General features: G+C 53.3%; 9 protein-coding genes across 9 annotated transcripts; 3 read left to right on the forward strand and 6 right to left on the reverse strand.

The window, feature by feature from the left end:
- Positions 1–2,505: 2,505 nt before the first annotated feature.
- CLUP02_09389 (uncharacterized protein) lies at positions 2,506–3,171 on the reverse strand (the record flags this gene model as incomplete). Its single annotated transcript, XM_049288367.1, has 1 exon — positions 2,506–3,171. One exon carries the CDS (start codon positions 3,169–3,171, stop codon positions 2,506–2,508), a length of 666 nt encoding a protein of 221 aa, XP_049145511.1.
- A 213-nt stretch (positions 3,172–3,384) lies between these two features.
- On the forward strand, positions 3,385–6,623 carry CLUP02_09390 (uncharacterized protein; the record flags this gene model as incomplete). Its single annotated transcript, XM_049288368.1, has 17 exons — positions 3,385–3,437; positions 3,483–3,527; positions 3,577–3,905; positions 3,968–4,024; positions 4,092–4,147; positions 4,204–4,237; positions 4,328–4,509; positions 4,587–4,790; positions 4,816–4,913; positions 5,041–5,081; positions 5,151–5,367; positions 5,426–5,599; positions 5,694–5,832; positions 5,888–6,045; positions 6,113–6,158; positions 6,229–6,459; positions 6,495–6,623. 17 exons carry the CDS (start codon positions 3,385–3,387, stop codon positions 6,621–6,623), a joined length of 2,193 nt encoding a protein of 730 aa, XP_049145512.1.
- A 630-nt stretch (positions 6,624–7,253) lies between these two features.
- On the reverse strand, positions 7,254–12,306 carry CLUP02_09391 (COP9 signalosome complex subunit 2; the record flags this gene model as incomplete). The annotated part of the gene is made up of 19 exons (XM_049288369.1): positions 7,254–7,384; positions 7,458–7,562; positions 7,631–7,668; positions 7,729–8,016; positions 8,103–8,310; positions 8,402–8,577; positions 8,637–8,712; positions 8,768–8,854; positions 8,923–8,979; positions 9,067–9,480; positions 9,536–9,679; positions 9,830–9,888; positions 9,922–9,951; positions 10,065–10,162; positions 10,270–11,466; positions 11,538–11,757; positions 11,830–12,067; positions 12,143–12,216; positions 12,290–12,306. The coding sequence occupies 19 exons, from the start codon at positions 12,304–12,306 to the stop codon at positions 7,254–7,256; spliced, it is 3,657 nt and encodes a 1,218-aa protein (XP_049145513.1).
- A 54-nt stretch (positions 12,307–12,360) lies between these two features.
- CLUP02_09392 (uncharacterized protein) lies at positions 12,361–13,653 on the forward strand (the record flags this gene model as incomplete). The annotated part of the gene is made up of 1 exon (XM_049288370.1): positions 12,361–13,653. The coding sequence occupies one exon, from the start codon at positions 12,361–12,363 to the stop codon at positions 13,651–13,653; it is 1,293 nt and encodes a 430-aa protein (XP_049145514.1).
- Positions 13,654–13,711: 58 nt separating this feature from the next.
- Positions 13,712–14,407, reverse strand: CLUP02_09393 (uncharacterized protein; the record flags this gene model as incomplete). The annotated part of the gene is made up of 2 exons (XM_049288371.1): positions 13,712–13,910; positions 14,148–14,407. The coding sequence occupies 2 exons, from the start codon at positions 14,405–14,407 to the stop codon at positions 13,712–13,714; spliced, it is 459 nt and encodes a 152-aa protein (XP_049145515.1).
- Positions 14,408–14,866: 459 nt separating this feature from the next.
- CLUP02_09394 (uncharacterized protein) lies at positions 14,867–15,389 on the reverse strand (the record flags this gene model as incomplete). The annotated part of the gene is made up of 3 exons (XM_049288372.1): positions 14,867–14,982; positions 15,024–15,265; positions 15,325–15,389. 3 exons carry the CDS (start codon positions 15,387–15,389, stop codon positions 14,867–14,869), a joined length of 423 nt encoding a protein of 140 aa, XP_049145516.1.
- A 1,808-nt stretch (positions 15,390–17,197) lies between these two features.
- On the forward strand, positions 17,198–18,137 carry CLUP02_09395 (GTP-binding protein RHO3; the record flags this gene model as incomplete). The annotated part of the gene is made up of 5 exons (XM_049288373.1): positions 17,198–17,247; positions 17,333–17,383; positions 17,476–17,525; positions 17,623–17,712; positions 17,767–18,137. The coding sequence occupies 5 exons, from the start codon at positions 17,198–17,200 to the stop codon at positions 18,135–18,137; spliced, it is 612 nt and encodes a 203-aa protein (XP_049145517.1).
- Positions 18,138–19,519: 1,382 nt separating this feature from the next.
- CLUP02_09396 (uncharacterized protein) lies at positions 19,520–20,137 on the reverse strand (the record flags this gene model as incomplete). Its single annotated transcript, XM_049288374.1, has 1 exon — positions 19,520–20,137. One exon carries the CDS (start codon positions 20,135–20,137, stop codon positions 19,520–19,522), a length of 618 nt encoding a protein of 205 aa, XP_049145518.1.
- Positions 20,138–22,293: 2,156 nt separating this feature from the next.
- On the reverse strand, positions 22,294–23,228 carry CLUP02_09397 (uncharacterized protein; the record flags this gene model as incomplete). Its single annotated transcript, XM_049288375.1, has 2 exons — positions 22,294–22,949; positions 23,006–23,228. The coding sequence occupies 2 exons, from the start codon at positions 23,226–23,228 to the stop codon at positions 22,294–22,296; spliced, it is 879 nt and encodes a 292-aa protein (XP_049145519.1).
- Positions 23,229–24,726: the final 1,498 nt, after the last annotated feature.

The following is a 24,726-nucleotide window of genomic DNA, read 5'->3' on the forward strand; positions in this document are numbered from 1 at the left end:
TCAACTTGTGTTGCGTCCACACGCGTCGGCAAGGTGGATGAGGCCCGGCAGACAAAAAGACAGGCAGCGTATCCGTATCGTATCTTGCTCTGGGATCAAAGTAGGTAGGTAACCATGGTTGCACCAAGAACAGGCGATGGGAGCTAGCATGACACAAGACTGGAGTAACGGCACAAGCAGCCGCATGTGCAGGTGCAACAACGTCGGCAACGGCATTGAGACAGGGATGTTCAAGGGAAACAACAATGTCAGGACCGCGACAAGACGAAGAGGAACTGGACGGCATCATCCGGCGCTGGAGTTGGAGCAAGGCGAAAGTACCTTGCCGTCCATGACTGAGTACTCATCCGTGGAGGTAAGGTAGGTACTTGGGCCGAGAGAGTTGCAAACTCCATGTAAGAAACATCAGGTATCCGTACAGATACATGCATCCCATGTAAGGCAAGGGAAGCCAGGGGATAGAAATGGGCCATGGCAGAGCATTTGGAGATGGACGGATAGAGAAAGAAAGAAGAAAGAAGGGGCAAAGTACCCGTAGCCGTACGGTACTGTACGTAGTACATACCGTAGCCTTCAAACTCAACGAGGCTTCATTGTGTGATGCAGTGGGCAAGTACTGAATATGGGGTGCCGTGCCTCACAATGGTTGGCTGGTGTTCTGATACAAGTCTGCATAGTCCGGTAAGTACTCGTACTATGTATGACATGACATGACATGGTATCCGTAGCGTGCTGTGTGGGTGGTTGTGAACTTGTGATCCCGATGGTGGGATATCCAGAGACCAAACAGAGCATCGCGCTCAGCAAACCGCCCGTGATGGCAGTGACGAGATATGAGACTGGGCAAGGGGGGGGGCATAGGCATCCAGAATACATACGGATAGACATGGGATGGGAACGTTGTCAACGGGGATGACGGGGAAAACGGGGACGGGAATGGATACGAACGTCCAGTGTACATAATTGCTAATTGAGGTCCAGCCTGTGGATGGTGAGTTGTGAGGGCGCGTTGCGAGCGACGACAATTGAGAGGGGGAAAACGCACCCCCTGGCCCATGTCTTTTTCCTTCTACTGCGGTATATCGCAATGTCAGGTACCTCTTTTTGGTACCCACAGATGAATCGTCGGCCCCGAACAGCCAAGAGTGTGCGGATTTCGCCAAACTGGCACAGCAAGAGAAGACTGAGAAGACGAGGGTTGCGGATAGGTCGAGAAGTTATGTGCATCGTCGGATAGGTACCGTTTCGAACAGATGACAAGGCTCGAGGGTCGTCGGGTCAAGGATAGGCCGCAGAACAAGAGAGAGGGAAGAGACAAAGGAAAAGTCGGACGAGATACAGAGACAAGAGCGCGAGCCCAACGATCCTGGTCTGCAGTCGGCCCTAGGCGTGCTTCCTAGAGTCCTGGATTCCTGGTCGTCAAAGGCAGACTGCGGCGGTCTGGCCAGGTCGGCGCCAGGTTTCCCCTAAATCGTGGACGTCGATTGGCCATCTCAATCTGTTGGACTGGTCGACAATCCCTCAGTTGACGGTCGGTGGGTTCTCCGTCTGCTATGGATTGGTCGCGGGCAGAGGTACAACATGGGAAGTCGATAGGTATTAATGGATAGGGTGCCGCGGGTGTGCCGTCGTAAAGTAGGTCAACGATGCCATGGCAATCAATATTGCGTACCCGCACGAGGGGCCACGGGAGCGGCATGTCTTTCAAAAACCTGGGAAATTTAGTTTGGGAATGTCCTGGATGAGGTGATACGTACCTTGCTCTTTGCGCAGATTCGAACACACACGGGATGCCTAGTGTCCGATGTAAGATATGAAGCAGCATCTTTTCGATACCTTGAGGCAAGGAATCTTGGAAAGCAACACAGACTGAACGTCAATCGAAGGACCTGGAGATGCGTCATTGAGATGGAGATGAAGGTTCTCTGAAGTTCTCTGGGAAAACCTGCCCCCAAGAGCAGAGCCAAGGTGCTGCTTACCTCTTCTTGAGGTTCCTTGAGGTACCTAGATTGGGGAGGGACCTGGTCCTAGGATCGGATGTTCTTTCCTCTTTACTTTGCGGTTTCTCAGCACGCGGCAGGTCCGCCCCGTGACGTTACTGAAGATGATATCAAAGAAGCAAGAACAACCTCAGCCTCAAGCTGCCGTGGTGATGAACCTGCCTCACTTTACCTAAAGGTATGGAAGGCGCTTTGGGTACCTTGGAGACAGGAGGAAGATACGGATAACCCGAGGTACCTACCTCTATCTGCCTTAAGGTAAGGTAGATAGGCTTGTCGCTTTGAGACTCCTCATCTTTTCTCTTTCTCTTTCTCTCTTCCTTCGTCTCCGTCTTCGACGTCGCCTCTGTGTCTCCTTTAGGTATCTCCACCTCGCGTTCCTCTGAATATTGCGCGCGAACACTATTTGAGTTCCACCTTATCTTCCATGTGGATGACTCGTTTCTTATTTCCACCAAGTACAAACAGTCGTGCCTGGTCGCCGTTTGCACACACGCACATACAATCAATGCCTCTGCAAAGCGAAGGTAATTATCATGTGCTTCCTTACATACAAAGTAGTCTGCTCACGAGGTGCCCAAGACCTATACAGCCTGAGCAACATCAACACGAATCCTTCCCAGCGCCCGACCTCTATGTCTTGCGCAGGAGACACATTGACCTTTAACGAGCGAACACACACCTGCCTCATGGACATTGCGAGCCTGCGAATCTGCGAGCCCGTTGGAGAAGCAAGAAGATCAAAAAGACGCCGACATATAAACAAGGGTGGCATTCTAGGGGAAGAGGGTACCGGGGATAGGCCCTGTCCTTCACCGTTCCCACTAGCAAGGGACAAGGTTGACTGGGGTTTCCACTGCGAGCCCGCCCATCCTCCCCTCATCGTGCCCATCCCACAGACATTCAACAGGGACTGGACCAAGCCTCGACGTTGATGGGCTGCGGGCATTCTAGGACAGGGTTCCAGGTTGGCACAAGCATTTCCCATCAGCATGCCGCATTGCATCACCAGCATCCAGCGGGCCAGACGAGACCACTCAAAGGGCCGTGGCACCCCTCGATGGCTCCTTAGCGCCATCAGATGGGAGGTAAGACTAAGATGCGATGGCCTCCACAAGCCCCCGAACGAGGTGACAAGCTGTCCATACCAGGTACGTCCAAACACAACCATCGTGAACAGAAGCTCATGTATCTCGTAGTATGTATGTAATATGGTCCGGACACATGCCTGTGGTGCGATCCGACCTTATCCATCGTACCTCCGCCCAGCAAGTATCGTGGCATCCGTTCACAAAGGTACAGCGTCTCTCACGATAGCCACACGCGCCGAGCATGCCATCGCCTTCGACCATGACATGGATGTCAATCAAATGTATGGGCGACTATGTGGATCATTGGCAGCCAAAGGTCCAAGAAGCGCGACTCCTGGGGAAGATGGTGACTGAACAAGAGCGTATCCCAATGCTGCCACGATGAAAACAGCATGTCCCACCGCCTCGCTTCTTCTCTCGCTGGCCCTTTTGTTCGGTTACCTCCAGCATGAGATCCTTAGCATAGGCACACACGCACATCACAGGCTGGAAGGAGAACTGGGCTCACGGCCAACGAGCCGCAAGGGAAAGCGGGACGACCACCACAAGGAGCGTCAGCATTGTGGGCTAACGACATTCCAACACATGCCTCGTGGCGTCAGAGACAAATCGCCGTGCTGGGTCTTTCCTTTTTCTGCTGTTGTTTCCGAGGGCCGCCGCTGTCCGTCGATTGGCCATCACCTCAGCATCTTGACCGCTCAGAGTCTAAAACTACTATCCCCAACAACTCAAAGTCCTACCAATGGTGTCGTTTTGAAGCTTACGTGCTATCTTAACAGCACTGAAGTTCCCACGAGACTGGCTTACACTATCCGTAAAGTAAGCTACAAATCTAGCCCGCCACACCCCACCACACTTTGCCTTGCAGGGACTAAGCCAGTCACTGGCTGACGGCCGATGGCGGCCGCTGCCGAGCACACTTTAGCTGCGACGGTGTGCTCGGCTGCTGCACTACGGACAAACGTTTTCCACGGGCAACTTTGACATCATGTTGAGCTAGCTCTCTCCGCGGACGGATCGTCACCTAAGGCTGCTGGACATTCAATGACACGTTCCGTGAGCACCACGCTGGATCATGCTTCGGGTGTAGTCTTGCATCGCATTGACCATAGGTTGAAAACGCCTCGCAATATTACACACACCATTGTGAGATCTCCATCTAAGGTAGTGCCTGACCTGCAGCTCAGCTTTTGCGAGGATCTTACGAAGTAGAATGACTCGACCGCCGTCTTGTAGCGATGGTCGGGACGCCCAAATCCAAACTCGTCAACTTAAAGCAAGAGACACGAATCATTCTGACAACAAAATGGAGTGTAGACCTTGAGTTGAGTTCACTGGCAGTTGATGAAACCCCTGGCTACCAGGACCGAGAGATCCGTCTGGGCACTGTGTATCTGCCCGGTTTCCAAGACTCCCGTGTCAGAAATGGATGCCGTGATATCGAATTTTTCCTGTTCCATGGCAAATCATCTCCACCGACTCCATGGTGGTGCAGGGAGACGACATCTCACGCTGTCGATCACTTACCTCACCACATCGGCCGACCACACATGCCGCCCATGGCCCGCTTGTCAGAACGGCCGAAATAAGAGACTATCAAGTAGCTCCGACTGCTTACTTTGGTCCCAACCAACTGCAAATGTCTTACACTTCCCCTTGCGGGAGACGCTGCCGTGAATATCCCGCCTTTCGCCAACCTGTCGAAAACTAAGACAATGTCGTAGAGACGGGATTTCGTCGCACCTGCGTTGCGCACCGTCTTCCACCCTGAGACTCTGGGGGTGATCGATTTCCAAAGCAGCCTCGCGACCAATTTGACCTTGTGAGCAACGCCTAGTGTCTGGCGCCAGGGGCCAATGTTCTTGCCGAAACCAACTCAACAATAATCGTAATGTGGTGATGGAAGGTACTTTGTTGCGCAAATTTGAGCTTGGGACAATGCGAACGAGCGGCGCAGCCGACGCCAAGGGTCACCGAATAGTTGGGATCCGTGACACATCGGGATGAATGGCTTTCGATTCGACAAATCAATCGCCAAACACGCTTACTCGTTTCGCAGGCATCTGTCAAGAAGTATGTTGGTCACTGATCATGATCCAACAAAGCCAGACGACCACGATATGTCCATTCACCTTCCATGCAGCTAAGATTGGTTGGTGGAGCTTCTGGACGGCCTGTTCCGCTTGCGACCTTGACTTGGAGAATGCGGTTTGTCTAGGGGAAAGCAAACTCGACAACGTCAACTTTGCAAATTCGGTCTTGTGGCAACATGGAGCGTGGGGACACCTAGGGATCTACATACCCCGTTTCCCGGTGGGCGCAATCTTGAATCAGTGGCTCACGTCGAGGGTCATTTCTCATTCACCCAAACGAGTTCAATATCCTCTGCTTCCGAAAAACATTGATATTGGAACAGATCGCAACATATTCCGATATGGGACAGACTAGACTTGAAATGCACGTCCCGAGCAAAGCAAGAAACTCTCTGAGCCTCCCGAGATTTATTCTGTCAAGACGAGTCGGTTCTGAGAAGCCAAAAAATCGCAAGGACTTGGCACGCGACAAAGGACCCTTACCGACCTTTGCAGATTGCTTGAACCAGTCTCTTCTTTTTCTCTTGCTCCATTAAGCTCATTGTACCAAATGGGCCAGGCACACCAGTCTCGTACCAGGCGGAGCAAGGCAGAGGCGGCCGTGGAGATCCGATACATCTTCTCATATGTCTTGCGTTTGGAAACAGAGTAAGAATCTCGTTCGCTCTGCACGGCTTTCTGCAGTGTTCTCCACATAACATAGGGAAGAGGTAAAGAAAGAATGGGCGATAAACAGCGTCGGCAGGCAAGACAACAGATGAGAGCCTCCCAGATGAGAGGAAACAATTTGATCCCGGCTTTTGGAGTACCAACAAAAGAGCCGGTTCCAGCACCTTCTCGGCAGGAGGAGGAGGAGCATGGGTGACTAACTGGCAGCGCTCCTTACGGACTTTTCAAGAGAGACTGGTTGCACTCTGGCACTCTGCAGACTAGACCAAGATAACAACGTTGCTGCCCCAAGCCCTATGCCCCTGGTATTCCTCTGACGCTATCGCAGATTCGTCTTAGTATGGTTGAGGAAACAGGAGACTACGAATAGCGCAGCATCTTGACCGGGCCTCGTCCACTGCTCGATCATCGGCAGAAAGTCAAGGGCATGTGAAGAAGATGTGGATCGATTGCAAGATGAAGGGGAATCGTCTAGGCTGGGCACTGCGGTATCCGATGCCACCAACAACACTCCGTGAAAGACGATGTTTGGGATGTCTCCTTTTCCAAAGGAGGCCCATTCGGAGCTCTGAGTCTGGAGACATTAGCTGGGCCGCCGAGCATATCGTGAGCGAGCTATGCCAACAACGTTCAATCGCCAGCAACGTCGCATCGGCTACGTTTCCGCCCACTTAGACCCCGTCCCGTCCCACGTTCGCTCCGTCCCGTCTCCACAGGCGCGAAGAATGACAGATGCATTACAAGTCTTCTACGGAGTCCTTTGGACCTGATCCTGAGCAGTGGGAGATACAAATGAATGGTTGATGGCGTCGGCACTGAGGCAGCATGGCTACTCCGTATATCCGCTATTTCTGCGGTCTTCCTCTTGGTCACCTTGAATACTCCCAGTCTCGGGAGCTTGCCATGCAGATACGCAGCTGGGACTGCACGAAATACTCCTCTGCCCTTTCCCGACAAAGGGCCTCCAAAATAACCACCGGCCTTGGCGATATGACAGCTCATCCTTCAGAAAATTCTGACCCCTGCGTGCGCATGTAGAGGATGATCGCTTGTTCAATGGTAGACGGAGCCCGCTATTATCGCCTCATCCTTTGATCAAGGTCCACGACCGAGCCAACGTCAAAATTGACATCTCATCGATGTGGACATATGCCTTTGACCATGTCGCTCATTCGTACTTTACTGGCCGGCTCCGTCTTCGATGAGCCATGCCTGCGTTGATCAACCTGTCTAGTCTACCCCAGAGCGGCGGGAAGGCAAACAAGCACGACAGGGGGTGAGATGTTCGGCGCATACGGGATACGGATAGCCACAAATCGACATGGTTTACGGCGTAATCTCCAACAATCAGCTGCAATTGTTCTTTATAACTGCAGTTGTGCCTGACAAAATCGCCATCGTCATTGTACAACACGCTTCCTGCTCTCAACCGCCAATGAGGGCCAGTGAGTGTTGCGGCAAGCTGCAGAAACATGCTCGTGGCGCATCTCTCCAGCCAAGCTCGGCTCAAACATCCCCGCGAATTCAAATTCTGTCAGATCTTCCATGGCACCATGCGAGAGAGACACGTTTGCCATGAGCAGAATATTTTACAACACCTCAACCCCCGTGCCCCCAAGTCTTGATCATCGCGGACGTGTAGTCATTCGCTTGGGTCATCGACTGTACTAGTACGCGGAACCGATATCCGTCAGGTATTGAGGCGAAGTCTGAGGCACAAAGCAAATTTAATTACACTCTCGGCATGCAAGCATCCATAATGCAGACAAACACACACTTGCTAAACATGTCACATCAGCTTCCCTCCGCTTGAGTCTTGACTGCTCTGGCCGTGAATCTGCTCAGTACCTACCACGGATTCCTCCATCTGCTCACTTCATGGCCTTCTCGTCTCTTGTATTCGCTGAATGGAACATCCAATCATCGAAAGTAGGCTTTGGTTCGTTAACACGCAGGCTTCTCCGATGTTTGAGCCAGATTTGCCCGCCAACTCCATCACGGGTTCCACTCTGCATTCGCCCAGTAATCGGCCGAGAGAAAGAGGAGAAGGAGGAGCAGGAGGAGAGACAGAGGCGGAGAACAAAAGCAGACCACTCGCTCGTTCGCTTCTCTGCAGCCCACCTGCCGCCTGCGTGGCGCACCACAGATTCGCCCTTGTCGCGGCTTATGCAGGTGTCGTTTGGGCATTTGAGTGGATGAACCGGCTCGTCAATCGCCCTGCTACGCCTGGGCTTTTTCCCCCCCATTACTCGCGAGCCCGCGAAGGTGTGATGTACTTACAGTACGCAGGATGGTGGTGGCCACGGAAGGACGCATAATGAAGGTCATTTAATTGGCTTCCCCTTAGGCCAGGTCTCCATTCGCAGGGAGGCGATGGCGATCTGCCATGATGGCGGATCACGATCATTGGATTGGCCTCACAGAGACGAAGCAGAAGGAAGAAGGTTGAAAAAGTGTCTTCATGCTGTGTAGTGTGACAGATCTAGATTCCGGAGCAGAAGCTACGCCTGGTCAATCACCACCACTGAATCTACGGGTAGTGGTCAACGTCCGAACCAGACGCAAGGCGACGCAACCTGAACAGTGGTATTTTGGAGACGATATGAACCACCATCTATGCATCTAGCAGACGGGCCGGGGATGAAACTCGACTGCATAATACCAGCCCAAGTGTGATCTGCAAGTGGGATGGTTATTGATGGTTCGATGTTGTTGGAGATGTTACTCCAAAGGCTAAGGCAAATACTCCGTGCCGCGATAAAATACGCAGTAAAACACATCACGGGAAGCGAAGTCTGTGGGCAAAATGTTCATCAGACTTGCAGTTGAAGTTACCTTGACGAACCAGGGTAAAGGCGACTAAGACTTTCTGGGTCCACTGTCTCTCTCTACCTTATGCGACGCTGCCAGGAACAATCGGGACAATCCCGCGCCAGCATCGTGTCGTATCGTTTGACGGCTACGGACACGACGCCGAAGAGTACGGGGTGAGCGATGGAGACTTGTGGGTGATGGTGGTGCAGAATTTTTTCTTTTCTTCCATTTGCTTCGCGTTCTGGCTCGGCTCACTGCCTTCAGTCTCCGCGGTGTCCCTCCCCCCCATCTTGCTGCTGCGCCCATGTCTGGCTGGGTAAATTGCAAACTGTCAGTCAAACTACGTCGAGACCAACGACGCGGGCCATGCAAATCAAGCAAGCGAGCCGAGCTGAGCACCAACACATCGTTGCTGCAAGGTGAAGGTCTGAAGACGGGAAAATCGATAAAGGTTGGTGGTGGTTACCACACAAGACAGGGCCAGATTCATCTCGTCTGCGTCTCGTTTGGGGGACTGCGCCGCGGCCAACAAGACAAACTGCCGCTGCATCGATCGGTCAGGCGCCTTTTCGGCCCATTGATTTGCGAATTGGGACGGTGATGGCGGTGTCGAGTGAGAGCCAAATAAGTTGATCACCAGTCTATCGCCTGCGTGTCCAAACTCTTTTTTCCCCTGCTGTTTGGTCAGCTCGATGCCCCTCCATTGTGTCGCGGGGGAGATTGATGGTCGTATTCCGGTTCCTATGGACAAATGAGATTTCCGGAACTGAGATTCCGGAACGAAGCCCAAAGGCTGGATGATAGATCCGAGGTCTGGATTGGATCGTCGTAAAAACACCATGGCGAAAAACACCATCGCGTAGTCTACTAGCGTTGAGGGACATCGAATTGGGAGATTCCTTAGGCGTGTCCGGCTCTTCGTATTTTCGGTTTCTTCGGTTGCCTCCACGGGATCTACGAGTCCGACGAGGTGATGAATCAACATACGTATCTAGTGTGCTAGTGTTGTCCTCTATTGAGATGCACGAGAGGACCTATACCTCTCCTAGCCAAGGAGTCAATTCCTCTTGATCCCTCGCGTCGTCGTGGTGCGACGTGATAACTTATCCCACCCTTAGCCTCCTTCATCGCCTCCTGCTCCCTCGGCCTCGTATCCCGTCACCAGCGTTCCACGAGATCTTGGAAGCTCTTTGAATTGAGCCACCCGCAGCGGGAAGCTGCCTTTGAACCGTATTTGTCCACGGGTTTGCCTACATCCATACTTTGCGTCGGTTGTTCGGCGTGCTACTTGAGGTGTTTGATGAAGAATATATCCTTCCTTTTTGACTAATAATGTTGATTGCATGGTTTTTGGTATCTTGTCATGGCCTGATGAGCTACTTTGACAACGCCTCTACTCCTTTCCTATGCTTGTCGAGGCCGCCATGGCATCGTCTTCCTTCTTCGTCTGAGCACTTCCGTCCCCATCCCTGCTGTGACGTATCTGATCGAGCAGCTATGGTGCAATGGCCAGTCGTAAGCTTTACCTGCTATGTTCATCTCCCGCTGTAATCAAGCGGCATGCGCGTATTTTCATGCTTCTCATGTCCACATTGACGGCACCACGCCCTTACCCTTCCGTCCGACGCCCCGCGGCTGTCCACGACCGCCGCCTCTTGGGGTCATACCGCCGCCCATCATCTCCATGGTCTGCTCATCGGTAGGGAACTCGGTAGATCGGAAGCCTTCGCCCTCCTTGAACATGGTAGTGTACAAATTCGAGACAGATTGCGTCAGTTCGTACAAAGCCTTGGTACGATCGCTGTCCGCGTCCGATTGAATCTCGAGAGTGCCGGCTTGCTGGTCAATCTTGCCCTGGATCTTGCCGTCAACAATGAGGAAACCGAGGATGTCTTGAACTTCGGGCTCTGAGATCTTTAGTTGCTTCGCGATCCATGACAGCTTCATTCGTGTGTACGGTGCAATCAGCTTCAGGACGCCCTTCGTCCTCATGTTGCGCGTGACTTCGTCAATGTTCTCAGCGATGAATGGGTCGGCGAGAATGTCTTGGTTCTTCTGCAGGACATTTTCGTAGGCGTGGACGTCGTCACGCTGGTACGCGTCCACCAAGTCGGTCATGGCAGTGATTCGGGGATCCTGCTTGTACGGCTTGGTCTCCTGCGAGTCGAACGGGTTGATGGTAGACTTGACAAGCATAGTCGTAAGAAGTAGGTACTTGAGCACCTGAATTCGCTGGAGCGAGCCGGCCTCATCGTAGTTGCGGAAGGATTCGAAGAAGTCCGTCTGGGCTTCGGCCCAATTCTCCTCGCTCATGTGCATCTTGCCACCGCATTCGCGAATGATGCCCATAATTTTGGGGTGAGGTACAGCGGACCGGACCTTGAGGGCGCGCTGGTAGAGTCTCTTCAGCTGCTTGTTGTTCTTGGTCTCGGCGTGCATCTGGATCTCGAGGGCGTATATCTCCATAGAATATGTGCCCTTGCTGGGATCGTCACTGCCGTCTTCCTTCTGACAAGCCTTATGGAGGTCCCTCAGCTTCTTAGTGACCGTGTTGTAGTCCTTGCGGTCGAGGAGGAGTTTGGCCAGCTTGATGTTCGTCTTCAGCCATAGCCTCTCGTTGTTTGTGCTCTGGAAGCTCTCGAGTGTGAGCGAGTAGAACTTCTCGACGCACGCCACGGCCTTGGGGCTGTCTGATCCCTTCTCAATGTAGTCCAGCATGTTATTGATCGACTTCTCGGAGTAATTCCTTGTCACGGCCGACTTGACGTAGGTCAACAACTCGGCATAATGTTCCGTCGCCTGGTTCCGAAATCAGTATTTCCCTTCTATTGGTAGCAGGACTTTCTTCAGGAAGTTTAGATTGGTTGTACCTTCTCATACTGTCCCAGCTTGAACTCGAGTTTGATGGCTTGTTTCAAGCCTTTGAAGCCCCATTCGCCCTTTTCCTCCTCTAACGGTGGTATGCCCAAGAATTCGGCAATAGCATCCTCGGGATCGGTAAGCTTAAGTTGCTTCGCATTGTAGTATTTGTTCTCGATGCCGACATCTCCGGAGTCCTCATCGTCGTCTTCCTCGTACTCAAAGTCGTACCTGCGCCTAGTCAGTCTCGGCGGTTCCTGCTACAAAACCCATAGCTGACAGGCCCATCTGGGGGAAGCTCACTGCTCCTCATCAGACTCCTGCATGAAGTCCTCGTCGTCAGACATCTTGACTGCGTGAGGGGATTGTGGAGTATTCACGAGAAGGCGATCGCAAGGAGTGCGCTTTGGTGACTGGACTGGAGAATAGCTATAGGAAAAGGTGTGGTGGAAGAATTTGTAGGTTTGTTCGTCGTTGGAAATTGAACGTGAAGGTAGCAAGGCTGATTGACAATGAGCAGGGCAGTTCCAGGCAGGTGCAGCTGTGGTGGACAATGAATGGAAGGCGGGGGGAGCTTATCGATTGGCAGACCTACTAACGGCCTCTGATTGCGCACTGGCCACATGAACGGAGGCGACTTTTGGCTTCCATGGCTTTTTTGACTCGAACCCAGCCGTGCCAGCCTTTTGACTTTCATCTGCCTAGTTTCAACCTCCATCTCTCCCAACAACCTACATCTCCAACAGATTTCCACACGACTCACTTTCCGGCTTTGCCCATTCTCTAACAATTGTCGACGAATACTCCAGTATACTCGACTAAGCAGTCGGCAAGATGGGTGGCGATCTCAACTTGAAGAAGAGTTTCCACCCTTCTCTCATCAAGAACCAGGCCAAGGTCTGGGAAGAGGAACGCAAAGCCCTCGATGAGCGCAAGAAGACACAGCAGCGCATCAACGAGCTCAAGGAAGAGCGCGAGCGCGAAGAACTCCAGAAGAAGCTCGAGGCTGCAGGGCACACCAAACGAGTCGACCGCGTCGAGTTTCTTTACAGCGGACCTACCGATGGACAGACCGGCACGACCGAGGAGCGCGAGAGCTACCTCTTAGGCAAGCGCCGCATCGACAATTTGCTCAAGGGAACGGAACACAAGAACTTGGAGAAGCAAGCCGGGCAGGAGAGTTTCATGGCCCTACAGACGGCCAACACCGCACGCGACACAGCAGCCAAAGTTCGAGAAGACCCCCTGCTTGCCATCAAGCGACAGGAGCAGGCCGCCTACGAAGCCATGATGAATGATCCCATCAAGCGTCGGCAGTTACTTGCATCCATGGGTATGGCAGACGATAAATCAAAGTCGAAAGGAAAGGAGGAGCGGCACAAGAGAAGGCACCACAGGCATCGGAATGACGACGACGATCGGGAAAGACACCGCAAAAGGCGGCGATCTTATTCAAGGTCACGAAGCCCGCGCCGTCGGAGAGACGACCATGACGAGGCAGAGCGCTCTGAAAGGCGGCGTCGACGCAGCGATTCAGAAGACAGGCACCACCAGCGCAGACGCACTTCTAGATCCCGATCTCCTCGAAGACGCGACTCTGGCGAGAAGGACGATTACGACAGACGCGATCGACGCGACAGGCGTGACGACCGCGAACGGCGGCGCCGAGACTCAGTGTCCGAGGACGAACGACCCGTCAGGCCACGGGAGAGATCGCCACGAAGTCACGACAGGCGTGGCGACCGGGATGGAGAGGCTTCAGTTTCCCGGGGTCGCCGAAACAACGATAATCATCGGCAAGGGCCTGACAGACGACCTGCTGCCCGTACCAATGGATCCAGTAGCGGCAAAGAGGCCGATGACAAGGGCGCTGAGGAGGCAAGGGCTCGCAAGTTGGCGGCGATGCAGGCAGCCGCTTCAGATCTCGACACAGATCGGGAGCGCCGACTGGCTGCGCTTGAAGAACGGGAGAACGCCGCGCGACAAGCCGATGATCAGGCGAGAGAACGATCATCCAAGTTTGGAGACAGGCAATTTGTGAACGGTCTGCATCGGAAGGCCGGCAACATGAGCCTCGGGGAGAGGATGGGCCGTAGTAGGCAGGGTCTGCAGAGAGACGATGACTGAGGGGTGGATGCGATAGGACCGGCGAGACCTGGCCGAATCAAATTGAATACCACACAAACTACCAGCTTGCGGGGCAAACCTGAAGCGGAGGTTGAGGATTCGCGGGGCAAAGGTCGAGCGCCAAAGAGCGGGCGCCGTGCGAGCCGACAGAACGGAGCTGGGTCGCAGTAGCCATCGATCGCCTATGCATGGTCGGGCCCGGCGGGAGCGAAGTCGGGATGGGACGCTGCCGGAAGACGGAAGGGAGGGAGGACGTGCTTAAGCGTGTCCATGGATTCGGCGCAAGAAAGGGTTGAAAGCTTTAGTGCCGCCGACTGCACGTCATGGATGGATTCTAGAATGCGAGGCATGTTGCAGGCTGCACACACGGTGATGGAACGCTGTAATGGATACCCAAGACACGGTGACGAACGTTGCCGTGTAACGAACAAGTAGAAAAATTGAACAATAATCGAATACTTCACGATACGGTGGCACGCAATCTTACATAAGACCTTGTGAGAAACAGCGAGTGAGCACTGACAATGGGGTATCCGGGGGAACGGCACTCGGACTGGGTGCGGGAGGCGTCGTCGGGCGCAACAAGAGGGGTTGAGGATCCGAAGCACAATGGAGCGGCGAACGGGTGCTTGGCGAAGGGGTGATGATGCGTCACGATTCTTGACTGTGCCTCACTGTTCCGTTGCGCAAGAGTTGCGTTGTCAGTGAGGCTGACGATGCCAGCTGCCTTTGCCTCACTGATGGGGAAGGTCATGGAGTGATGAGGGGTAATGAGGGGTGTTGATGAGCTGCAAAGAGGGGCAGAATATGATCCCGGAATGCCTTCAGACACTGCAGTCAACTGAGGGTTCTCGCAGCGCTGCTGAATAAGGTACCTTAAGGAAATAACGAGAACAATCGAACCGAATACCTAGGACCAAAAGACCTTCACTTCGCACGGAGTAACCACGGGCCCGGGCCTTTTGCCTTTAGGGTGGATGGTGTGGTGGATTCGCCCATGTCTCTCGATCCGAAAAACAGGCGCCGCTCTCGGGGCTTCCAGCGAGTCGAGCTCCGGCGCTTTGCGGCGGGAGTGTCGCTGGGATGAGTCTGCCACAAGGCGCGGTGCTTCCTTGGCTAGCGATGGAGTTTTTTTTTTGTTTGAGTAGTGGAGAGCGTTTGTTTTGACAGAGGTGGATATCGGATTTCCTTCCTTGGTTCGTTGCAGTGTGGACTATCGAATGACGATGGGTGGGATTAGTGAGCGGCGCAGCGAGTCGTACAGCCCACGACAAGTAGAGGTTGAGCGGCGAGATTTATGAGGTGAAACCAGAGGATTGCGTATTCTCACTTCAAGTTTTGGCCAGTATATCGTGATGGCTTCAGCTTACATTGGAGCTGCATATTCGTCTGTGAGTGAGACGGAGGTACAAGGTTTGTGTGGCTAGAGGTCGGGGGATTTGACGATGAATCGTGTATGACTGGCGTTCTCGAAAGGTGCCGCAGCCGGGCGAAAGAGCGGAAGATAAGGTGGACTTGGCTTACAGCGCAACCGAGTTCTGGCGGAGGTTTCTGGCGTCCAGTACCGAACACTCTCTTGTACCAGATACCTAGCCCTCGATGCCTTCCTATACGTGAGTATCTGGTGCCCCTCGTTGACCTTGTCTGCCCCATTCAGCTCAGCTGTCTTACCAAGAACGGCCTTGACGGGACACGAGTTGAGGGGCTCCGGGGGCCCTCAAGCGCCACTCGGCCATGTTGTGGCAGGGGGGGGGGGGGGGATAGAAAAGCCAAAAGGCTAAGCTGGAAAAGCATTGGATCAATGATGCCGTTTTGGCGAGACCTCATAGTCGGCCTCAGCTCAGCTCACATTGGACGCGCACTGGCCCATGCCCCGAGCCTCTTCATCTTCATGGCGTCCATCCTGGTGATTTGTGAGAGGGATATTTCATGACTTTGTTGGAGGTTGCGGGTACGTTCGGGACGAAGGGCAACTCATGGCTTTTTGGGAGGGATTTTCTTTTCTTTTCTCGCGCAGTTCAATCTGATTCCCCTGTCGTGACATGTCTGCAGCTCGATAGTGGGTGCAGATGCGCGCAATTGTGTGGCGGGGAAGTCTCCACTCGTTCAAGTTGTTTCTTCCCAGTTCGCATCTACGGATATTTTAGCGTCTTCGTACACTTTCGGAGGCAGAAGTAGATATCCGTACGCTGCAAACTGGAGTCGCAGCCCAAGTGATTGGTCTCCTGGTCGATAACGGAGCAAGCGTGTCAAGTTGGACAGGTAGGTATCCGTAGAGTGTCCGTATGTGGGCTCAGGGCATTCTTTGGTAGAGGGGCCTCCGTAGCTCGGTGGAGGCGCTCAGTCAGTGACATTCATGAGGTTCCCCATTCCGGTCCTTGTGGATTCGTCCAAGTGTACTGAGTGACGACGAGTGACGGAGTACGCAATCACGCAGCCTCCCTGCGCTGGTCCCCTTTTCTGCTCTGGTCTGGTGCTGAAGTGTATCGCCATGGAAGAAGAAGAAGAAGATGATGATGATGATAGTATATCAATGTTTTTCCCACACAGAGCAAAAGGTTTCTTAGGTAACAGCTTGGGAAGGTGCCCATCTTCAAAGTCCCAGTGGCTCCTGCCTGACTCTACCTTATCCAGCTGGGTGGCTTCCTTCCTCAGGTCCCCAAAAGTCCATTTCCAGCCCAGCGCCAAAAAGGCAATGAGTGTTGTGTTCCTCCGTCTCCTTTCCTCCTAGGCTCACCCCGGCAAGAGGTGCCTGACCCTGTCCGCTATTGCTCTTTTCTACTCCATTGAGTGGCCCTCTGAAATGATCTCAGCCAATTGAGCAGCGCACCTTCTTCCAACCCAATTTCAATTTCCCGCTCCTGCATCTTTTGCTCACCCCAAATTCACACTTGCACCTTTTACCTCGTTTTGGTCTCCAGTGCCTGCCTCTTTCTCCCATCTGTTTCTTCTCATCTGCCTGCTCTGCGCCTGCCTTTCCTCTGCCTCACATCACAGTCACAGCCATCCCCCAAGCCACTCCGCTTTGCTTGGCACTTTCCTCTCCAGCGAAAAGAGGCACTGTTGCACTGCATCTACGGAAAGAGCACTGGGCCTTGGACCTTCCTTGCTCTTTTTGTTCCCCACCATTCCCTTCCATTATTCCTGCACCTGCACCTGGACCGCACCGTACCGTGCCTTCCTTCCTGCGTTACCATCAATTTACCTCCCTTCCACTTCCAGTGGCATTTACCCCAAAGTCCATCGGCCTTTCTTTGTCCATTCCCTTTCACCACCACCTCGCGCACCAACCAGCCGTGCCAACCCACCTCCAAACAACAACCCAGAACCATCTCTGGTACCTTCCCCTTGCTGATCGACCGACGAACCACGAACTCTCCCCCCAGATTCCTACTACTGGCCGACTGCATCCTTTTCTGCTTTCCACAAACAACCAAGCAAACCGATCTCGTACAGCACCGCACCGACTCGCCTCACCTCGATCAACCCTCCCTAACCGACTTTCTACAACCCGACCGAATCCACCTCCTTCAGATCACCCAGTATGCCTTTGTGCGGTGGTAACAAGACCGTCCAGCGCAAGCTGGTCCTCCTGTGAGACCTCCTCGACCTTCTCTTTGTGTTGCCTCCTTGGTGGCTGCGATTGGGAGTTCTTGGCTAATTGACTTGCGACCTGCAGTGGCGATGGCGCGTGCGGCAAGACATCGTTGTTGAACGTCTTTACCAGAGGGTAATTCCAATACTATCTCCTTCAACCCTTAAGCCTTAGGGCCCGGCCTTTTCCGGGTTTCCAATTGCGCATCTCTTGCTGACTTGACCCAGCTACTTCCCGACCGTCTACGAGCCCACTGTATTCGAGAACTACGTCCATGGTACGATACCTCGATTCCCAGCGAAAGGCGCCAAGTCGCAAGATGCCTCTGTCGCGATCCTCCCTCTGCGATTTGAAAACTGACCTGAGATTGCTAGACATCTTCGTCGACAGTGTCCACATCGAGCTTTCCCTCTGGGATACCGCTGGCCAGGAAGAGTTCGACCGCCTCCGCAGCTTGTCTTACGGTACGGGATTCTAATATTGGGTGAATTAAGAAGTCGCTTGCTAATTAGGCGCAGACGATACCGACCTCATCATGCTCTGCTACAGCGTCGACAGCAAGGACTCCCTCGAGAACGTCGAGAGCAAGTGGGTTGGAGAGATCGCCGACAACTGTCCCGGCGTGAAGTTGGTTCTCGTCGCCCTCAAGTGCGATCTCCGCGAGGCCGATAATGAGGAGGAGGAGGCCGCCGAGGGCCAGCAGCGAGAGAAGCGTCCCATGATCTCTTACGAGCAGGGCTTGGAGGTCGCTCGCCGCATCAATGCCCTCCGCTACCTCGAGTGCTCTGCCATGCGCAACCGCGGTGTCAACGAGGCCTTCACCGAGGCCGCTCGCGTCGCCCTCAGTGTCAAGAAGGATCGTGAAGAGTCTCAGTGCGTCATTATGTGAGAAACATCACGGTGGTGCATCCATTTCTTGCCATGATCGTTCTTCATCTTCTTACGACCACGATCAAACGAGCGGCCGTTGTTTCGGACGGATTCGAATTCCATTTTTTCAGTGTTTGGCACTTGGAAGGCGTCGGCGTTCCTACGGATTGGACCTTCCAACCTCGACTTGCATCTCGGCCTTTAACCTATGTCTTTTATTACAGCCCGCCCAGCTCCTTGGGCAGACGCGACCTTTTTCCCTTTCACTTCGGCGGCTATCTACGGATTGTGTCGCCGACATGAATTCTTGATACCTTTGGGCACTGACCACTTTTGAGCCAAAAATGTAAATACCCGTTTCACTTCACAATGCACATACAGGGTTGGAGGATCAGGTTTCATTCCCTTTGTCGCTTTCGGTCTTCAGCGCATCCGCAGAAGGACAGCACGGCCGGAGGAACGGCGTGCTCGGCAGGTGGCAGGTGGATGGCATGAGGTATTGGATCAGGGTACTAGAAATCTCGGATGAAAGCTCAACAGCAGCAGTCAATTGGGTTCTGGTCTTTTTTTCCATTAGCCTATTCTCAAGCAAGCGAGAAAAGTTGTCACTAGATAGATGACCCCTAATGAACTCTGTCACTATGCTCAACGTCTTTGAAATCAGTAAACCCCTCAACCACCACCGCCACCACCTTGCTTGCAATGAACCGGACTCGGAGCTGCGGTCAATCTATTAGAAAGCGTCGCGTCACGGATCGTCGCCTTGAGTAAGAAACTTCCGAGAACCTAATCGCTAGGGCCAAGGAATCTGACGCTGCAGATTCTCGTGTCCGCTCCGGTTAGAGCCAGAGGATGAGGGGAGGAATGAGTGGTGTCGACCGGGTGTCAAGGCTGAGAATTTGCGAGGGGGTGTTCCAGGAACACCCCCGATCCGTGCTGACTCTTTCGGAGCTGAGTAGATTCTCCGGTTGCAGTCGGACTGGAGAACTGGAGAACGGCGGGCAGATCATGGAGGGGTCTTGTCAGCTTGTCAGTACTGTCAGACATGCCTCAGACCTTTTCCTGTCGGCCAAGTTTTGTCTTTCTAATTTGACGAAGCTCTCTGTAGGACCTCGAGCACGCTTTCATGAAAATTGCGGCATCGATTACCTTGCGTCACAAACATTGGCTCGATCTTGTGTTCGTCAAATAGTTCATTTCTCGACTTGCTATATAGGTAATGTTTGCGTTTCCGAATCGTCGCTCATGCGTGTTATAGTAGTAATATATAGTGTGAAATCTTTTGTTCCGCTCTCCCAACTCCGTATTGTTCGACGTTCGCCATGATACAGATCATGAACTCATAAATACAAAAGAAATACTGCTGAGTTTCTCTCAACCGCACCACTCACGTTCGTGACTTTAGTCTCCGTGACGCCCCAAAGCCTTGCCACGCTTGGAAACCTCGCGGGCATGGTACTGCTTGATCTTGGCCCGTCTGGCCTCCTCCTTGGCCTCCTCCTCAAGCCTTCGCACATCAGCCCTCGCAGCAGCAACGCTCTCCCGCGCAGCCATGAGCGCGCGGTCAGCCTCCTTCTCAGCCGCCTCGGCGCCCATGACGCGCTCACGAGCCTGGACGATGCTGGGGTCCATTTCTACGCCTCCGCCGCCAAACTTGTGCAGGAGACCGCCCCGGCGACCGGACGACGCGTCGGTGGAGCGGCGGAAGAGGCCGCCTCCGCCGGTGTGGTGGCCATCAGGGGAGGTGTGGTAGGTAGTTGACGACAAAGAGGAGTGGGAGGTCGCGGAGGTGCGGGATGTGCGAGCTGTCGGCGTGGGGGAGGGGTCACGGCGAGAGGAGCCGAAGAGGCCGTGCTTGCGGGGCGCGGGCTCGGCAACGGGTTGGTGGTGGACTGGCTCCGGGGAAGGGTCCCGGCGAGAGCCAAAGAAGCCGGTGCGGCGGGGCTCTGAGGGTGGTGGGGTCAGCTCCCGAACTGGTTCGGGAGAGGGTTCGCGACGGCCGCCTCCGAAGAATGGCATTTTGAGAATATAGAGGTTTTGTGATGGAAGGAATATAATTTGCTAGGATGATTTGGCGAAAGGCTTGTTTTCGCCTACAAGGTTGTAGAGTGTGGTTGGTGGTGTGGGTGCTTCTGTTTATGAAGGCTTAGGATGCTGGATAAGACGGAACACAAGACTCTGGGCGGGAGGAGCATGGAGGTTATATCTATCTCTCCTCCTTTCTCATAACCTTTCCCCTGATCCTCCCTCTTCCTCATCCTCATTCATGACATTATGGCTCTCCTACTGCTGTTACAGCTCTCCGCAAGGTACGTCGTTTGGGCGGACGCCCGTGCCGAGACCCTGGCTGCAGACATTGTTGGCAGGCTGGCATGGTTGATGCTGCACAATGATGCCAAGATGGTCATTTGGATGCCCTCCGTCCGTCACTCATTCCTGTTCCTCGAAGGACAACTAGCTGTTAGATCCGATTGAGACGCCATTTGGCGGGTTTGGTGGTTGGGTGCCGTGCGACTCCAAACCTGTTTGTCGGTGATCTGCGCTCCAAGACCACCGTCCTCGGTGACGTCAAAAGCTGGCAAGGGAAGGCTGCAGTGCAGGGGTCGAGGTGTGGCCAGTCAACCAATGAGAGGCTGATGATGACGACGGGCTAGCCTCTTGTGGAAGGACCCCTAGATTCTTTCGTTCAGGTCACGCAGGGTCTTGTTCAGAAATGTCTTGCCCTTCCGTTCCCCGAGGCCCTGATCTGTTTGGTAATGAATAGAGTGATGCAAAGTCGACAAGGGAGGACAATCTCGATTATGACATCTCATATCTTTAGTAGGACGGCGCGTTTAATCTAGCCTCTAGACGCCAAGGAGGCTGTGCTGCGATGCAAGGGGTCATTCTTGGTGAGGGATGGCGGAAGCACCAGAATTCGGCTAACGGCGTGTGTGACGGTCGTGTGCCCATTAGTTTCGATGAGCTGGCGCTCGTTCACAGACCGAGACTCGGTTGCGGTCCCAACGGTGCAAGACACTATGGATGGTTGCTACGGATGACCGTGACGTTGTGGCTTGCCCTACAGCGCTATGATTTACCAATGGCTGTTATCGCGAATCTTCACTCTGAAACCGAGAAGCACAACTGTTTAGCAATAAATAGTAGGTAGGGATCCTGCGCTGGCATCCAAGCGATCCTGAAAGATGGTCAAAAGACTTGATCGTGGTTCTCGCGAATCTTGAATCCGGGCATGTGGGTTACGTCTGGGGTGGGCCATTCTTGGTTGGACCCAGGCGCAGAGCGGACGATGCAGCATGTCAGCCGTGGAAGCTATCCTATGAGGCTTGATTAGGGATGGCTTGTGGGGAAGTCTTCGTTTAAACAAGGACAAGTTGAGAGTTCCTTGCTGTCTGATTGACTGTTCATGCACTAGAGTATCATTGAAGACACCGTGTTTGGCGCACCAGAGTGTGCCGAAGACAACGGTCGAGAGCCTATAGCGGGTGGCTTGGTCTACCTTACATATCAAAGATTTGGTATCGGCAGATTCGAAGCGATATTAATAGATCAAATCGTCTCAGCGGAGTATGACATACGTTGAGACGACTTGCATAGCCAGCCGTCCTACACAACACCTTGACGAGATGCTGCTACTGTCTGTGGCAAAGGTTTGCCCATCAGTAGACAGCAACCTTATCTAGTTTTGTCTCTGCCTCTGGTAATGTTAGATGGTGACCTCAAGCCCATCAATCTTGCCAAGTTGGATGAAAAGACCCTACAACCTGACATGGCGCGTAACAGCTCGTTCGCTAACGCGAAGTACCAATTTGACTAGGAGAAAGCTGTTATGTGATACTTCGGTCAAGGTTCACAGCTGTCACGTATTGTATGCATATATCAAACAGGAGCGGCACTAGAACAACCGTAACCTTTAGTAGTGCACATATGTACGTAAATCAGTCTTGGAGTGGCAGTCAGTGAGCCCGAGAGTTTCCCTGGAGACGGATGTGTACGAGTCAACAACTACACTGACTACTCTCAGTTGAATGGTCGGGCTAGCCGTTGAGGGACACGCAAAAACACGAGACTTACCATCATATATCCCACCAGAAACGCTCGCATTCTACAATGAGACTTTGCACGAGGGAGGGATCTATTCTGCTGACAGCCTATGGCTTAGACGGGTATCTAAATTATGACTTAACGCCCTTCTCCAGCTTGCTCTCAGCCGGCTCATTGCTGGCCCAGCCCATCCAGGCGACGGCAATAATGAACTTGACTCCTCCAGAGATCCAAAGAGCTCCAGGCATGCCAGCCCGACTTCTCTGCAGCCAGCCACCAATAATACCTCCAAGAACAAGCAAAACGACGGCCAAGAACCTCCTGTTCCTCTTGGGGTTCTCCTTTAGGGGTGCAAAGAGCTTGGGGTCGGAGAGGAGATCGCAGTAGACGCTGGTCAGGACGTTGGTAGGAACTTCGTTGTATCCTAAAATCCTGCTCGTCACAATCTGTCCGCCAAACTGGAAGGCCAGAAGCGCAAGGGGGACCATCACAAGAGGGTTTTCAGAGGTCTTGAATTCGTGATTCGAGTCGGAGCCTTGCACCGAGGCTTTTCCAAAGTCGGCGATGAGACGTGTCTGAGCAAAGGCGGCGGCAAGGAAGACGAGAGCCGACTGAAGAAGGAACGACAGGGCGAGAGTGCTTCTGCGCTTGGGATGGATGTGTCTCGACTTGGAGAAGAAGAAGCACCCAAGCCAGAACGCGGCGATGGAGCTGAGGGACTTGAGCCAGAGGAGTGGCTCGCCAGCCGGAAGCTTCGAGGCGCCAAGAGCCATGAAGATGGTGTTTCCTTTAAACAGGTCAGTATCACATGTCGCTTCCCCTGCCTGATAGCTAGGATCTTACCTGTTTGCATACTGACGAAGACACCAGCTGCGTTCACTGCTACACTGTCGCACAAGCCGGACACCAGACAGCAAGCGAGGACTGGGATATCGGTATAGCGGATGTTGACATCATCACGGAGCCAGTCACCGAAGCTGCGCCGCTGAGCTTCGTTCCTTGGTTGTTCATTTCCGGCATCGGTGTCGGACGAGTCTGCGACTTGCAGATCACTTTGCGCGCTCATGTCGGCTGCTTTGATGGCTTTGCGAACGTTGAGTGAAGGGTGAATTCGAGGTTAGACAGGGAGATGACTCAGTCAGAAGCCAGGAGTCGGCCCAGTATTTGAACAAACAACAGCTGAAATTTTCATGGGCTCATCCCGCAGACCTTGTCTGGGGTTGGGATTGCGTTATCGCATCTAAGCATGTCGTTGCAGGGCGGTTTGCACCACTATTACGTCTCGGGTAAGCGTCCATTCTTGAGGGAATCCACCGCCGCGTAATCGGGAACGGACTGGGCCGCCGAAAGTCACGTTTGTTTGGTGAAGTTCGGGGACGATGTGGGTTTTTGCACGGATAGATTGCCGAAATTGGTGTTGGCATTGTGCATACTAAGAAAGAGCATGTCTTTAAGTCAACCTCCAGAGTCTTGGATCATTGATGAGCTAGAGTCTCGTTACTGCAGCTTCTTGACGCGAGTGAGGACATCGAGTGATAGTGTGATTCAGAAAATGTCTCGTTGTGGCTTGACTTAGGTTGACGAGCGATATCGGTCTAGCCAAGCCGTACATATATCACTGTATCACGCGGTAACCGAACAAGGCGGAAAATCTTGTGTTTTAGCGGTTGCTTTGTCATTTAAGGATGTGGGTCTCTCGACCGGCCCTGACCCGGACGCTTGGGCCCGCCATGCGCCGAATACCCGATGAATTGCCTTTGCCTTAGCAGCCACGCAGCCTTACTCATCTCACTTTGTTCACCTTATTTCCCACCTTACTCACTCACCTTACTTTGTCCTCATGCTCCTTGTCTCACTCATTTTCCGCAAACCTTCGACGCTTCCATGATTGAAGTTTCGCAATCAACTCAGCACATCGACGAACGCTATTACAGTGTTTCCCACCAAACGGGTCGCAGCAACAACAAGACACTACGATTGCTCATTTGCGGATGAAAATCTTTACCATTAGTGACCCACAGCGACCGAGTCGCTCAGCCCAGATCTCAAGCCTGTAGATCCAAATCGACGATACCACAGCTCACGACGCCAATCCCGCCTCGATTACTCCTCAACCGCGCTTCTCTCGCTCATCTTGAGTCGTCACTAGACGCCTGGCTATGCTCCTCATGAGTGTTCCATCGCTCTACAACCATCATCACTTCGGATCACAGCTGCAGCAGATCTGGCCAGGCGTCTCTCTTGAAATTAAGCATTAGTAACCCGCCGTTGCAGTCTCGAGACTGGCCCGCGAGCTGGCTTGTGTAGGGCGACAATTCTTGTCATTGATCAACAGGCAAGATGCTAGCAACAACAAAACTCGGTCGTATTTTTGGAGAACGATGCTCGAAAGCTGGGGAAGTCCTATCACTCACCGCGCGGATACCGAATTGACGACAAAGTCGTGGGTATCGGGAACCTAACGCCTTTCCAACGCGCATTTGCCAGTTGCAGTCGCAACTATCTGTTCAGATGCGGCTTGAAATCACACAACACCACTGCAAGCCGTACCCGGCTGCTTGGCA

This window comes from Colletotrichum lupini, chromosome 4, assembly GCF_023278565.1.
Source record: "Colletotrichum lupini chromosome 4, complete sequence".
Taxonomy (NCBI): domain Eukaryota; kingdom Fungi; phylum Ascomycota; class Sordariomycetes; order Glomerellales; family Glomerellaceae; genus Colletotrichum; species Colletotrichum lupini.